General features: G+C 33.8%; 1 protein-coding gene across 3 annotated transcripts in view; it reads left to right on the top strand.

The window, feature by feature from the left end:
- Positions 1-16157, top strand: part of LOC115212736 (DAZ-associated protein 2) — a 64590-nt gene that overhangs the window by 42238 nt on the left and 6195 nt on the right. For 2 of the 3 annotated variants that reach the window (XM_029781383.2, XM_029781382.2), the window contains exons 2-4: positions 4453-4569; positions 13257-13342; positions 15112-15207. In XM_029781383.2, coding sequence (XP_029637243.1) covers positions 4453-4569; positions 13257-13342; positions 15112-15207 — 299 coding nt within the window. The remainder of the gene's footprint in view (positions 1-4452; positions 4570-13256; positions 13343-15111; positions 15208-16157) is intronic. The other variant, XM_029781384.2, reaches the window with a different exon arrangement.

Raw genomic sequence — 16157 nt, 5'->3', positions numbered from 1 at the left:
TTTCTATGACTGTGATTTGGGAGAGGCTGCTTTTGTAGCATGTTGAATGACTTCATAGAAGCTTTATTATTTTAGCCATTCGAATTTATGTAGTTGCCATTAGAAAAGATACAAGCAACAAAAAATTCTTTCTCTCTCACTCCTTCTTTTTGTATTTATATTAAGTAATTATAAGTATCATTTTATTCAGCCAAACATACAGATAATTATTAATTCAGTTTCAACAATAGAGATGTATTCCCTTCCTATATTGTAGAAAATTCAACTTATTTAGAAGCAGTTCTGGACAATGGGTTTGCTTGTGTTTCACAATGAATTTTTAAATTTTCTAATGTTGTTTTCTTGCATATGCAGAAGTTCGGAGACCAAATAGAAAGGCTTCACTCAGAGACCAAAGAAAAAGGTCTCACTTTGTTTGGAGGCTTATAGTTTCTCTATGACACTAAAAATTACCAATCATTTTTATAAGGCATGACTGTTTGATAAGAACAACAACATGGTCTCAGGTACAGTTTCTCAACAATATGGTTTCATGTTCAGTCCCACTGCATAGCACCTTGGGCAAGTTCTTCTATAGCCCCGAACTGACAAAAGTTTTATGAGTGGATTTTGGGGATAGAAACCAAAAGAAGGTCATTGTGTGTGTGTGGTGTGTGCACGCACGCACAAGCACATCACCTTTCTTTGATTTCATGTAATAGTTGTAAACAAATGTCCCTGTCATGCAAATGGTGTCCTTCATTTCTAATCTTCTCTGAAAACAATGCCTGGTCATTTGGAATATCACCTTGCTTGGAAACAGATAAGTGTTAGCAACAGGAAAGGCTTCCAGCAATAGAAAAATTTTCAACAAATTCTGTCTAACCTATATACATGCTTGGACTAACATGTCTCAGCTGCTTCAACAATGTAAACCTGAAGAAAAAAGATTTTATGTGACATATGTTTGAATCAAGCAGTAAAGGCAATTAATAAAAATTTAAAACAAAACATTGGATCCATTATTAAGTAGTAATTATACACAAAATTATTGACAGGAGTGGTATTAAGACATATTTTATGGCTCTGCTGTGGTGTCACTTTGGACAGTAGTAGCTAATAAAGCACTTTTTTTTTCTACAACCTGTGCCACTCAAAAATGTAAATGAATGGATAAGTGATGATTATTGTACTCTAAGTAGTTAACATCTAAATGGTATACCATTGGCTGTTTGGTTAAGAAACTTGCTTCCAAACCATGTGTTCTTGGGTTCAAAATGTACCCTTGTCTAGACATCACATGATGGTTGCAAATGAGCTCCATCATCAATATCATACAATCAATGTTGTTCATTCTTATTTTATCGATCTCTTTTTTGCCAAACCTCTAAGTTATGGGACAACAAGCAATGGTGGAAACAAACATATACACAAAGACACACATACACATATATATAAATGATGAGCTTTCAGTTTCTGTCTACCAAATCCACTCACCAAGCTTTGCTCAGTAGTAAAAGCTATAGTTGAAGACACTTGCCCAAGGTGCCACACAGTAGGTCTTAACCTGGAACCATGTAGTTGGGAAACAAAATTCTTACCACACAGCCATGCCTGTGCCTAATAGATTTTTTCTTTTACTTAAGTCTTTATCTTACTCATCTTTTTCTTCCTATTGCAAACCAGAAAATTAGATACCCGAAAACATCAAATAAACTGAAATATTGCAGTTAAATTACTTACATATGAAGCCTTGCCATTGCTACATCAACATGACTTGAAGCCAGTAAGTTATCAAGTTATGGAGGTTAGGAAAAACAAACTTATTTGACATAAAATTAGTCTGGTTTTTGCTAATAATTATTTCATAGTGTATCAGGTAACATGAAATAACCATCCTCTTAATATGTTCCACGTATGAGGAATATTCTTGACTGAAGCATGTAATTTAAAAAGGATATTGTTCAATTTTCTGATAAAATCTTCATGAATAAATCTTTAATTCACCTTAGCTGAAGAATCATTCTTCTTGTGAGTTATCGAAACTTTTTTTATTTGTAGACTCTATATATGCTTCAAAGTCTCTTTTACATGGTCTGTCTTGAGATTTTGTGTTCAAGTACAACTCTTCACTGGTAGTTATTTTTATATACAATAGTAAAATGCAATGTGGGGTTTCACTTTAACCATTTAAATTAAGTTACTTATGTATACAATGAGAACTGCATCTGTGTTGCACACATTTGAAACCATTTCTAGTATGCCAATTTGTATGATGAAACTATATATTGATTAATGTACTGGAATTACCTGATATAGTTGCTCCATGGTTTAACTCGTTAATTTCATTTTTCCCCAATCATTTTCATTATATTATTTTCTTTATTTTTTTTCTTACGCTACCTCAAAAAAAAAACACAAGGTACTTATTATTAGTCTTCAGTAAATGATAGACACTAAGAAAGCAATGTCAATGAGTAGTAAACTGAAGCTTTAAATACGGGATAATTGTAATACAGTCTCGTTCAGTAAAGTCTTTCAGGAATGTAGGACAAGTTAGATTTAACCCAAAAACAACAAAGCTTTATACCTATCTACTTGAAAACAAGTACTAATAATACTTTTATCATTCATATTCATATGAGTTCATACCAGCTACTAAATTTTGAAATTCTTATAAATTTATTTGTATGTATGCATATTTAACCTTCAGCATTTAAACTGGCCATATCCAACCTAAATATTCTAGGATCTGTGTTGAGTAGGCATGCAAAAAATCAAAAAACTGCATTGTCAAAATTTTGAAACTGGGAGATAATGCATCGTTAATTCAAAATTGTGAATAAGAAAGCATTAAATTTAACTCTGAATGCTGAAGTGTTAGAAAGGTTTTCCTCAATAATAGATTTAATTTTCATGTCAGTCATACATCATTATATGTAATCTTCTCTACAAACAAGTCTTAGTTTAAATTACCTAAACCTGCAATAGTTCCAGAAATCATGTCATCTAATGATTGCTGTTGGCTGGTTTTCTAAGCATAATTAGCAGATAGTAATCCACGCATGGAATCTAATGGTTCTGGCTTCTTTTATTATACTTTTAAATATTTTAAAGATTAGTTTTGGTTGATATATTGAGTGTTTTTTTTAATACTTATTGTCATAAAACAGATAAACTTCCATTTATTAGATATAAAACTATACGATCTCTAGATTGAATAGTTTGTGTTTTTGTTTCTGTTCTACTTGTCTAAATCATATTAAGGATATCTTATGTGTGATGTTTGATACTACTAGTTAAGAATAACTGACATTTGAAACTTGTCAATTTACTAGTCTTTTTCTAAATCTAGAATTATAAACTTCCTACAAGTGTTAGTCTAATTTGGTTGAAGGAATAATGATAATGAAACAATATAATTGCTGCATGTTATTACAAAGAATTTTTTGTTTATGGTCGGATTAGTGGTGATTGTCACATATTGTAAATAAATTCATTAAACAAAACATTTATTAAAGGCTACAATTAGTACAATTATTTGTTGTTGTTTTTTTTAATTATTTGATAATGTATTTCAGTTTTAGTAATGTTACAATTTTTTTTTCTTTTATAACACAATCTATTATTTCCATTTGACTGCTTTATCCTGCCATATTATTTATTCTTGATACAATACAAGCCAGATTGTTTTACATGCCCCCTCATCAGATGAAGTTTTATTTCTTTTAGAACCTGATTTTGCAACATCCATTTTGAAAATTATCATTTCTACAATGATTAGCTTTTGTTAATAACTGTGAAACATTTTAGTGGTCCTCTTGTTAGCACAAGCAGAATGTTTATCCAGGGAATGATTTTACAACTAAACAAGTTTCCTGTTATGAAAACATATGACCTTGTGGGCTCAATTCCTGGAACAGGCTGCAAGTTGTGTCCTTGACAAGAACATTTTATTTCATGTTGCTCCAGTTTACTCAGCTGTAAATGAGTGCCAGTCAGGTTCTAGTCTCTCTCTCTCTCCCCCCATTTGTTCACAACTACATAGGTATCTAAAACAATTAGCAAAAGTGCAGTAGTATGACAGCTGACTGTACCCTTCCTATTACTAAACACTCAAAGAAAAGTAGTAGAATCTGCTTTTTAGTCGGATGGATAAACCAGAGCAAGCAGTTAATGTTGATAGTAGCATTATTTTGAGATATTTTCTGTATTCTGTAGATCACACCATAAACCTTACATTCAATGTCTTGAATTAGAGAAAAGATTTTAATTTACTTTTTGATGAATGTTTTCATATTGTCTAAATTTGTACCATTAGCTCAATTGAATTATTTGCCTCAGCTCATTTTATTTTTTAATTATTTTTGTATCCTGTTTGTTTATTTTATAACCCTCTTTTCCCCTAAATCTGTGCCCTTTGCATATAATGATTTACTTTGTTTATCTCCTGTGTCTTATTTCTGTTTATAGGTAACAAAAGCCCATATCCGCTTCAGTACACTTATGTCCCCACTGCTGGAGTACCTACAATACCACAACCTATGCCTACATACATACCAGGTTCTCCATATCCTACTACATACCAGTGTAAGTACAAATTTACCAAATTTGGTAAACTAATTAATCCAACAGTATTTTTAACACTACACATTGTAAATTTCTTCAGTCCATCCTAGCATAAAAAAAAAACCTTATGTTAAACTATTGATTGCGATAATTAACCCTTTTGATACCAACCCGGCTGAAACTGCCTCTGGCTCTTTGTACAAATGTCTTGTTTTCATAAGTTTTGAATTAAAATCTTCCACCAAAACCTTAGTCACAATTTATGTTCCTAACACTAACTTAATGATATCTAAGTTATTTTACTAAATTCTTTGTTATATTTAATGTAATTGAATGAAACACAGCATATCTCAGCAGAAATCTGGTAACAAAAGGGTTAATACGTTTATTTTGTTTTCTTAACATGAGTTTGATGATGGCTTGTAAATTCTAAGTATATTAGAACTTTTGCTTCACAAATGAATTTCTCTTCCTCATTAAATCACAGGATAACACCTACTATCTAATTTGGGGGTTGCAGATTTTAAGTGCTTACTCTAAAAAAGCATAATGTGTTATAAGTGTCCTTGAACTTACTTCTAAATTCAGTAATATACCCTTATGGTTGATGCACTTTTGTATTAAAATTTGTAAGTCTTATAAGTTTTTATTAGATACAAATGAGAACTGCAACAGTCATGTCCTTTCAAATATGTCATTAATGCTCTTGAAAAGCATCAGTCTCACATAATCTTTACTGTTCTACCATGAAAATGTGAGGCCTTACACCAGTGTCTGAAAGAAATTAACAATTTTCTTAAATATTACTTAGAGGAAGAACAACAGAACGCATGACCATTTTCAAGGCTTTGGAGACTAGTAGAATGAAGATACACTCAGACTGGTCCAAATAAATGCTTGCAACACTAGATTCTATGAAAGATATTTAAGAACAGAAATGGTTCATCTGATGGGCTTCTACAATTTTTTTCTAACAGATTTCACTTGCAAGACATTTACCTAAATTAGAGTGCAGAAGGAACAAGCCCAAAACCACACAGTTGTAGATCAATTTTCTTAACCTCAGATCTGTGTCCCTAAATGAATCATGAAAGAACTTGACTGCCAGATGTTTTGAATCCTGTTGGACATCTCCTACTCGTTGCTTGCATGTTTATAAGTTTTACGTGCTGTTAGCAATGCCTAAAGTCACTGACTTCCAGATGAGATTATAAAAGCCATCAACAATCATGTACAAAAACCCCCGTAAGCTTTGTGCAAAGCACAGATTGTCCAATTAAAACCTTTCCAACAACAAGAGTTTTTCCATGTAGTGATTGTAGTAGACTACATCTTGATGCCATCCAAGACAGATCTTACTATCAAGTAAAAGCAATCAAGACATCAGTAGAGCCTCTATCTCTGACCTTAACTATATTGATGACCTTGCCCTCGGAGCTCATCAACTGTGTAGTGCACAAAACTTAATATCCCTTGAATATTTACTGCTGTCAAAGATGGTTTCTTACTATAAAGAAGACTGAATGCATGAGCATCAATGTGGATGAAAGCCATCTGTTAATTTGTTCCAATGATAGAACACAACTTGAAGTCAGTGATTTCAAGCATGTTAGGTTCCACATTGCTAACAACATGTAAGACTTCCCGACATGGAAGCGACAAGTATGAGGTGTCGTAACATGCTTCAAAACATCTGGCATTCAAGTAAGTCAGTCAACAAGCCTGGCCTTCTTCAGGACGTGTTGAGAACTTCTTTATGGAGCTGAAACCTTCGCTATGAAGGAGTTGTCTCATGAGGGTTGAAAACCTCTCAAAGCATGTGCACAAAACCAAAGAGATTTATGGATACACTTTACCCATTTCTACTATTGTTGTTCCATACATAGTAGGTTTTGCTGGCAACTTCTCTCAAACTGAACAAGAGGCCATATCAGATGTTTGTTCTATTTTGGAGACATTCGTATCCTTACAGAGGATGAAGACTACTCAACTGCATTGATGCCATTGGCAGATGCATGTAACATGAAATTGAAAACCTATCCAATATAATGCAGAACAGAGATTCTTGGCACAGCATTATGAAATACATTTCACTTGCAGCTACTTGAAGAAACCAGAATAATAGAGCAAGAGCTTTTTAAACTTAATATTTTGATTGGAAAATAATTAAAGATAGATAAAATATAAATTTCACTTATATCTGTTACTCTACTTTTTTCAGAAAATCTATTGAAAATGTTTTATCCCAGTTTTCTAGTTGCTTAATCAAATCGATATACAAAATACTACAATTTAGATTTTTATAGTTATTAATCCTTTAACTGAAATTCTTTGACTAGAACTGTTTTGGATTTTGGTATGATTATATATTTACTTCTATAAATAGGACAGTTTAAAGATGGGATCCGAGTTTAAATATGTTATCCATCTGAATTTCATAATACAAGGTGATATCAAAAAGTTCCCGGACTAGTTAAGTTTAATACAAAATAACTCAACTTTAATACTCTACTTGATTTCGAGCCGGGTCGTCTGCTGCTGGAGAGGACCGACCAGGTAAAGGACCTGGGTATCTTGGTGGATTCCTCCATTTCGCCTTCGGCCCAGTGCATCCATGCTGCCAACAAAGCACGCAGAGTTCTGTTCTTGATTCGACGGTCATTCAGAATGCTCACAGCAGCCATATTCCTACCGCTCTATGTCACGCTGGTGAGACCCATATTGGAGTACGGGATTCAAGCCTCTTCTCCTTATCTCCTCAAAGACATACAGCATCTCGAAAGAGTCCAGAAGCTGGCTACCCGCATGGTTCTTGGTCTCAAGAATTTGTCTTATGAAGAAAGGCTGAAGACGCTCGACCTTTATTCTCTAGGAAAACAACGACGCCGTGGTGATCTCATTCTTGCTCACAACCTCCTAAGCGGAAAGTGTAACCTCTCGAAAGAGTTGTTCTTCACTCCTGCTCCAGAGCCTCGGCTGCGGGGTCACTCCGAAAAGCTCTATCTGTGATGATTTCATCTCAATCGAAGGAGAGGGGCTTTCTCCGCCCAGGTTGCGGATCCGTGGAATAAGCTGCCGGACGAGATGGTGAAGATGCTGACGACTGCTCGGTTCAAAGTCTCCCTTGACCACAAGTGGCCTGAACTCTTTACATGAACACCACCCTGTATATAACTCCATGTCCCCTACATGGCCTTGCTTTTTGAGCCCAAAATTAACTAACTAACTAACTTATTTATCTAAGTTTTAACATCATCTCCTTCAAAATAGTTACCTTGTGTTGCAATACACCAGTTCCAACATTCCTATCACTTTGGAAACCAGCCTGGAAAATGTTTTTATTCATCATCATCATTTAATGTCTGTTGTCCATGCTGGCTTGTGTTGGACAGCTTGACTGCACTGGAAGGCTGCACCAGACTCCAGTCTGATTTGGCATGGTTTTCTACAGCCGGATGCCCTTCCTAACATCAATCACTCCTAGAGTGTAATGGGTGCTTTTACGTGCCAGTTTCTGTGACACTGGTATCTGCCATGACTGATTTTGCTCGGCTTGATGGGTCTTCTTCTCAAGCACGACATAATGCCAAAGGTCTTGGTCGTTCCCTCCACAAGGCCCACTACTTGAAAGGAACTCAGCCACTTTGCCTCCGTCAGGCGCAACATTCAAAAGATGTTCTTTACATGCCACCAGCACGGGTGCACTTGGCTTGACGGGTCCTCTCAAGTACAGCACATCGCCAGAGGTCTCCGCCACAAGTCATTGAAGATCATGCTTCACCACCTCGTCCCATGTCTTCCTGGATCTACCTCTACCACAGGTTTCCTCAAACATGCACACCGACATTGCACATCTAGCGAAGCATATTAGCTTCATTTCTTTCAAGCCTGTGCATGTCCTCAGCTGCCATAGCCCATGTTTCACTGCCATGCAGCATAGCTGTTGGCAACACAGACATCAAACAATCTCCCTTTTACTCTGAGAGAGAGGTCCTTTGTTGCCAGCAAGGTAGGAGATCTCTGAACTTTACCCAGCCTAATCTTATTCTCACCGCTACACTCTTGGAGTATCCACCGCCAGTACTAACTTGGTCACCTAGATAGCGGAAGCTATCTACTACCTTGGAGTCTATTTTCTGTGCATTTTCAGCATTTGTTGTACCTGTGCATCTTCCACATACAAAAGTTTCACTGTTAACCTTCCTCTAACGTTGCTGCACCTTTTATGTGTCCAAAGATTACACTGGATGCATCTTATGGAATTTCTACCTACACCTTTTCTACAGATTGAGCAGGGCCATCTACCTGAAGGGATTTGTAATTTGTCTGCCTTCCTACTTTCTATGACTTTGGTTTTTGCTCAATTTATTCTTGCTTCTATTGAGGACCTTCTGTAATTTGCTCTGGATCTCAACAACACTGTTCAAACTGCAACCTTTGAGCTGCATTTTGACCTCAGGGAAGAGATAGAAGTCTGCAGATGCTAAATCTGGCGAATAGGGTGGGTGCAGAAGCAATACCATGTTGTTTTTGGTGAGAAACTCACAAGTAAGGAAAGCTCAGTTACAGAGTGCATTATCATCGGGAAAATTTTATTTCTTTGTGCTCCACAGATCTGGTTGCCTTCACCAAATGTCCTCTCTCAAACACTTCAAAACATTGCCTCATCACCCCATAAGCTTGCCAAAACATGCTCAATATCTCTGTAGTGGACTTCCAAAGTTTAATGCAAAATTTCACATTGGCTCTTTGTTCCAACTTCCTGTCCATGACAAAATCACAGACTACAACATACATGTGATCACAAAAACACAAATTTCACAACTTGTGAAGTAAACACAGTGATGTCACTCAGCACACTGCATCATGAAGATCACTGCTAGCTCTCACTGCACAAGCAACTGTGTGTTGCTATCTATTGGTGCACTACAGAACTAGCCTGGGGACTTTTTGGATACCACCTTGTACAACTTGTACTGTGAAAGTAATTTTATATAAATTTGATACTAGCCCAGTTCCATGTGTGTACTTCAGAGTTTTTTTGCTTTTCACGAAAAATTCCACTTTTTATACTTTTCCTAACATGGAGCAGATGATGTTACTCCATACATAATGATAGTTTTAGGCATGGCTTGCAACATCTGCACATTTTCAAAGAATCTTTTGGGCACCTTCTGGGATGTTTTTGGGTGATGCTTCTCTCTCTTGAAGCATCTCAAATGATTTTCAGATCTTGGAGGTTTTGGGATTTCAGAATATCAGATAAAGGATTATCAATTGTATTTGCATTTAATTGAGCTTTTGTGTTGCAACTCATTCTAAATAGCTCCAAGGAAACAAGAGGAATTATTTAGCATTAAATATTTAGATAATGTATAGAATAAGTATCTTAGATTAAAAATAGACGGGGTCTACATACATAATCATACAATGATTAAATCTGTATGAAATAATGTGGGGTTTTTTTTATCATGCACAAGGCCAACTTATATAGCAGAAATCTGTCAACTCAATTTCTTTACTAGTATAGTTTTATCCAACCTTTTGAGATATGTAGCTCTCAGTTGTTGAGGCATTTAGGTGAAATCATAACTGATTATTCAACAAAAGGAACAAATTACAAACATGCATATTTAATACCAAATTCATTTATCATATGGATAGACCTCTTTTAGAATGTCTTTGTTGAATAGCGAAGCAGAAGTATGTGGTACATATGTTACTTGGTTACCCTATGAAATTATGTATATTTGTTATTGCAGTCTTCCTTGGGCTCAGTTCCCTTAGTAGGTCTGTCATGAGCCAAAGAACTTATAAGGCAGGAGCTCAACCTGGTTTCCGTGGCTTATAAGTAACTAAGATTACAGTACTTTGCTCACTTAACAAGGTATTGAGTTGTCACAGGGTTAACTTTCCAGCTGTTGCTGAGACTACTTTACAGTTGAGTGGACTGGAGCAACATGAAATAAAGTGTTTTGCTCAAGAACATAACATACTGCCCAGTCCAGGAATCAAAACCATAATCTTACAATCTTGAGTGTAGCACCCTAATCACTAGACCACACATCTTCATGATTTAGTTTTTGCTTTCTATTAAAGCATGCTTCTGCTGTTTCATTGTTGATGCAGTGAAACACTTAAATTTTGTCGTGACAATCTACATTGCCATAACTATGAAATCTATCAAACCCACTTTAGTTATTTCATTGATTTCTCTCAGAAAGACATGAGCATTACTTTTTTCAATCTCCTATAAATATCTGAAGTATCATAGTAGCTGTAGTACATTAAAGTCTATGTTTGATAATTGATTCTAGTCCAATTTTTTTTTTTAAATTGCATTACTAGTGGAGAGTGAAAAACACCTAATAAAGTCTTCTTAGGTGTACACCTTTATGTGAATATTAGGCTTATGAAATTATTATTGTGAAGTATGACTGCAAATTTTATAACAAGAAGCAATTTTTATTCTTCTCCAGGATTTGTCATGTATTTTCACCAGTCTACTTGTTTACACCAGATTTTACATACTGTCAAAGATTGAGTGAGTTTGCATATTGTTGGAGCAAATTTTTACAGCTGGATGTGCTACTTCACTACTAACTGCTTAACCATAGAATGAAAATAGAACTTGTGTCCAGAAGTGCAAACACACAATTCAATGGCTTGGCAGTATATAATGTGGCTAATGATGCTTTTTGGCCCCTTTGCAAATTTGTTTCAACTTATATGGTAGTATAGAGAAGTTAAAACTTCAGCACATAGTGTGTGTGTGTCTGGAAATAAATGATAAAGTGTCTAGTAAACAAAATATACTTTAGCATTATTAAGCATATTTTGTAAGAAAGGTAAAAGCTCATCCAAATAGTATGCTATAAAAATGTCTTAGGAAGTATTATGAATTTATTTGTTTATGTTAGGCAAGAATTTGTTAGGAAAGATTCAGAATAAGTTAATTAAATTGTGCAGTTAAAGAACAACATAATGATACATCATAAAACTACACATCTTTTAACTTGTACATAATTCATTATAACATTATAACATACAGTTTTAGAATTCAGTTGAAGATAGAATTAGCTCTAAGCAGTACATCGTACAAAACATGTTCAACTGTGTTTATGATTTAAGAATTATGAATGTACATTTCTTAGAAACTTTCTTCTATAGAACTCTATTTCTTGAAGCTCTGCAAATTTTATTCCAGTGCCAAAAATTCTATTTCATTCTTTTTTTTTTATGTCTATTAATATATGAGTTTGTTGGTAAAAAGTTTCTTGTGAAATTGTAAGCTTCAATGTTATCTAGAACAAATAGCTTGTGTTGTGAGAAAGAGCCAGGCTATTGTATTTTTCAAATAGTTAAAAGCTTAACAAGTACATTTTATATTTCTTATCAAAAGTAAAATGTTATTGTTTAACGTCCACTTTTCCATGCTTGCTACATGAGTTGGACAGAAATGAGGCCAATTTCTTTACAGCTTCCCTTTCTGCTGCCAACCCATAGCTGTTTCCAAGCAAGATAATATTTACCCATGGCCATGGAAGATTGGAAACGAACAAAATTGCTTATATGACAGTGATGCTTTTTTACAATCCTTACCTGATGTTAAAACAAGGGTACACAAAAATCTACTCACAAGGCTTTGGTCAGTCTGGGCCTTTAGTAAAAGACACATGCCCAAGGTGTCATACCGTGAGACTGAACCCAAGACTACCTGGTTGAGAAGGAAACAAGCTTCTTAGCTACACAGCTACGCCTATACCTATACTCTTTTATAATATTACTTTAGTAAAATCAATATTAGAAGCAATTTTTCTACATTGAATTCCACTGGGACTAACATTGCTTTTTGTGTCACTAGGATCAGTAAAATAAGTATCAGTTATACACTAAGGATTATTCAATTCCCTGATCAGTTCCCTACAAAGTGATCGCTTTGAACCAAGTCCAAACGTTGAGCAAATGAGTTTCTACAGTTTGTGGAGACCATATTAAAAGTTAGAATAAGGCTGAAATGTAATGAAAACTATATTATTTGAATTAATAATCAGTTGTACTTAGTTCAACACCATTCCTTCTTGTTAGAAGAATTTGTATTTTCTGAAACTGCACGTCATGCTTAGTACTAAATACCGTTGGAGTGAAACAAACTATTAATCAAACCAACAACTAGAAAGTTAAAAATAAAAAAAAACCGTTTGAAGAGTTATTCTTCATATGAAAGGTAATCCTTTTTTGAAGATGAGACTAATTATAGATTTGAACTAACGAGAGTAGATGGATTTAAGCAGGTGAGAGAAAGGGGAGATAATGTGTAGGTGCAACAAATTATTCGATTGAGAACCCTTAAAGGTTTGACTAAGCAAACATTGAAATCGTTTTAAATGTGATCACATAAATTCATATGTAAACTTTTTGAATGAGAAAGTAAACAATAAATATGGAATTGCATATTTGAATTGAATTGTGCAAGTGTAGAATTTCATTTAGAAAATAACATCTGAAAAGCTGTAACTTATGCTTTGGTATCATTGTTCTAACTAGATATTTTGAGAAAATATTTCATACTTTTGAAAGTTCACATATATGCAGAACTACAGAAAGTTGTTGAAACAATATATCCTTTTTTTTTTTTTGTTTCCTTGTAGAATCTAACTCTTAGTGAAAAACAATTATTGTAAATAATTTAACTCTTTCTTTTTCAGTGGTACCATCATATGGTTATTATTACAGATATGGCATTCCTGGCCAGGAAGCTCTAGCTCAAGGACTTCCTCCTTCCTACTCACCTGTAAGTTCCAATAATCAACACTTAAAGAATTTTATTTATTGCTACAATCAGTTTGTGATCTTGAAATTTGTAGCAAATAAAATTTAACAAAAAAAAAAGAAATGAAATTTGAGTTGTCTTGGTCTTGTTACAAAATCATTTAGTTATTATTTAATGTTATCCCTTATTGAAAAATTTTTTGCACATTGCATAACAGCTAATTTTCTTTTCTATGCAGTAGCATAATGCTCATTATTTCTTTTGAAATAGTTTCTTGTTGTTTTTTGGGCTTATGTGTGTTCACTCCTACTGCTTTGTTTTGTTTAATCTCTTTCTTCATGCAATTGCTTAGAAAGTTATTTAATATAGTTCTTTTCCATTAATACTTTGCTTTAACATCTGCACTACAAATCCAAGAATTAACCTACCATAAAGCTTATTTGTTATCCTTTTGAATTTTTATCCACATTTCATTGCTATTTGATGATTATTTACTGATGCACAGTGTTCACAGCTTTGCAGCAATATTTTGCATGTTTTCTACATTTATTGGTAAATTCAATCACAATAGCTTTGTGATACTTTTGGCATTTCTTTGCTTGCTCTATCAGCACTATAACATCTGCACTAAGAAAACTTCATACTTGTTACCCAACTGTCACTTTTCACAAAACAAATTCTCTATCTAACCATTAGTTATTTTTGTTTGTTTTGTTTTGTTTCTCTTTTAGTTTTTTTCTTTTTAGGTATTGCTGTTATCTAGCTGTAATTTTTTTACACTTGCTCTGTTTACATAGTGTTTCTTGTTGCTAGATTGGTTAGCTTTTAATAATAGATATGACTTGACAAAACATTTAATGCATGCAAGCATGGAAAATGAATCTGTTGCCAATGACAATAAAGAATTGTGTGGAGGACAGCGTGCGCGTAAAGATCTAAGTTGCAAAGTTATATTTTCACATACACACACACACACACACACACACATGCGCACACTACACAAAATTCTAAAATCTGCTAGTCAATTAACATAGTTATATAATATGCTATATACATGTATATATATACTTTTAGAATGTTTCTGATTGCATGTCACTTCTTGTCTCCAAATTTAACCTTATCTTAAAGAATGAGAAATGACTGCAAATATATAGTAGAACCTGACCTCCTCCTCACTAAAAAAGTATAGATTTGATTTATATTCTTTGTTCATCTTTTTCTTTCTCAATTTTTTTTCCATCTAAATGTATATTGATTTTAATTGTATTCATGTTCATTTTTTAAAATTATTTTACTAGTAATTAAAATTTATATATACGTAGCATTTTATATTATAACAAATACCATGTTAAAATTGCATTTGATTACCTTAATTAAATTCCTGTATTCCCTCTCCCCACTCATTTAAAAAAAAAACTTTTTTTTTTCTCTAGTTTAAAAAATGTTTCTTAATTTCATAAACTTATATTACAAATAAGCACAGTGACTGAATGAAGCAAACTTTACTCTGCCTACACCTATTATATTAATAATCTTTTAAACATGGTAGTCTATCTAGCAATCTGTGAAGCAGACTATGATGGGAGCAGTTTCCATTTTTCTTTCATGGTAGGGTAGGGTACTCAGTATTGAAATGTCCAAACTTGCAAAAGCTACGTCACTTCTGCTTCAATGGAAAATGGTTACGAATAGTAAAAAAAAAAAAAAAAAAGAAAAGAAAAGAAAACTGGCTTAAGACTAATTAGAAGGCTAACTGTTGACCCTGTTTTAATATATTGTTGAAATTTCAGTCTCCAGCATCAACGATCCCCCAGCAGACAATGCTCGTACATGGTGCATATGATGCTGGAGCCCGTTTTGATGGAATTTCTGGCCAAATGATACCTGTAAGTTGCTTGTTGAACAATTTTGTTAATATATAAAATTTGGATTCTGCTGTTACCTGTTGCTATGTTTTTTTTGTTTTTTTTTCGTTTTTTCTCTTTTTTGGGGTTTTTTTCCTGCATGCTTGCATCCTTTCACATTTGGCATCAAGGAATTACTAACAAATATTTCATGTAATTTTTATATTTCATGTGTTTTGCTTAAGCTACATTTAATTTTTTTTTTTTTTTTTACACGTTTTTCTCAAATCAAGGGATTATTTCAAAGTTTTGGTCAATCCTTCCCTCTTTCACTCTGGCAAAAGGTGTGATATAACCACATCATCTTGATCACTTGCGTGTCCGGTTATGATGTGCAGCAATGAACAGTGTGTTTGGGGTTGATCTCAGCTTTACAGCTATAAACTCAGTATTCAATGAAATTTTGACTTGACACGTAAATTATATAGGTACATGTACCTATATATTTTATAGGTACATACACACGTGTGTGTGTATGTATATCTGTAGATAAATAGGTATATTGTATATTTAAACCTATTTATGTACCCATACATACACATCAATATACAAATAATTCAATGTAACATGATGCCCATGCGAGAAAAATGCCATACTTTTGTTGTTAAAGTTTGTTTATAAATAACATTTTGGAGAAAATTAGCTTTGAATAAACCTGTATAGTTTATCTGCAACTAAGTAACCTCTGAATCTCTGTTTTCAACAGAGTTCAGTATATCTTATATTTTCATTATATTCCTTTATGCCAAATGCCGTTTTCATTTTATTCTTTGCATGTAATCATATCTCTGGTCAGAGAGAAGTTCTGATAACTAATTCAGAAGTGCTCTCAGTGCTTTATCATTTTAGCTCACTTTTTTTGTGTTTTCTTTGTTCTGTTTATTGTTTGTTCTTTAAATAACCATTGTAGAATTTGCATGTTACTTTCCAGT

This window comes from Octopus sinensis, linkage group LG6 (genome assembly GCF_006345805.1).
Source record: "Octopus sinensis linkage group LG6, ASM634580v1, whole genome shotgun sequence".
NCBI lineage: Eukaryota > Metazoa > Mollusca > Cephalopoda > Octopoda > Octopodidae > Octopus > Octopus sinensis.
The sequence above is the reverse complement of the archived record's forward strand: the minus strand, read 5'-3'. Positions and strand labels throughout refer to the sequence as shown.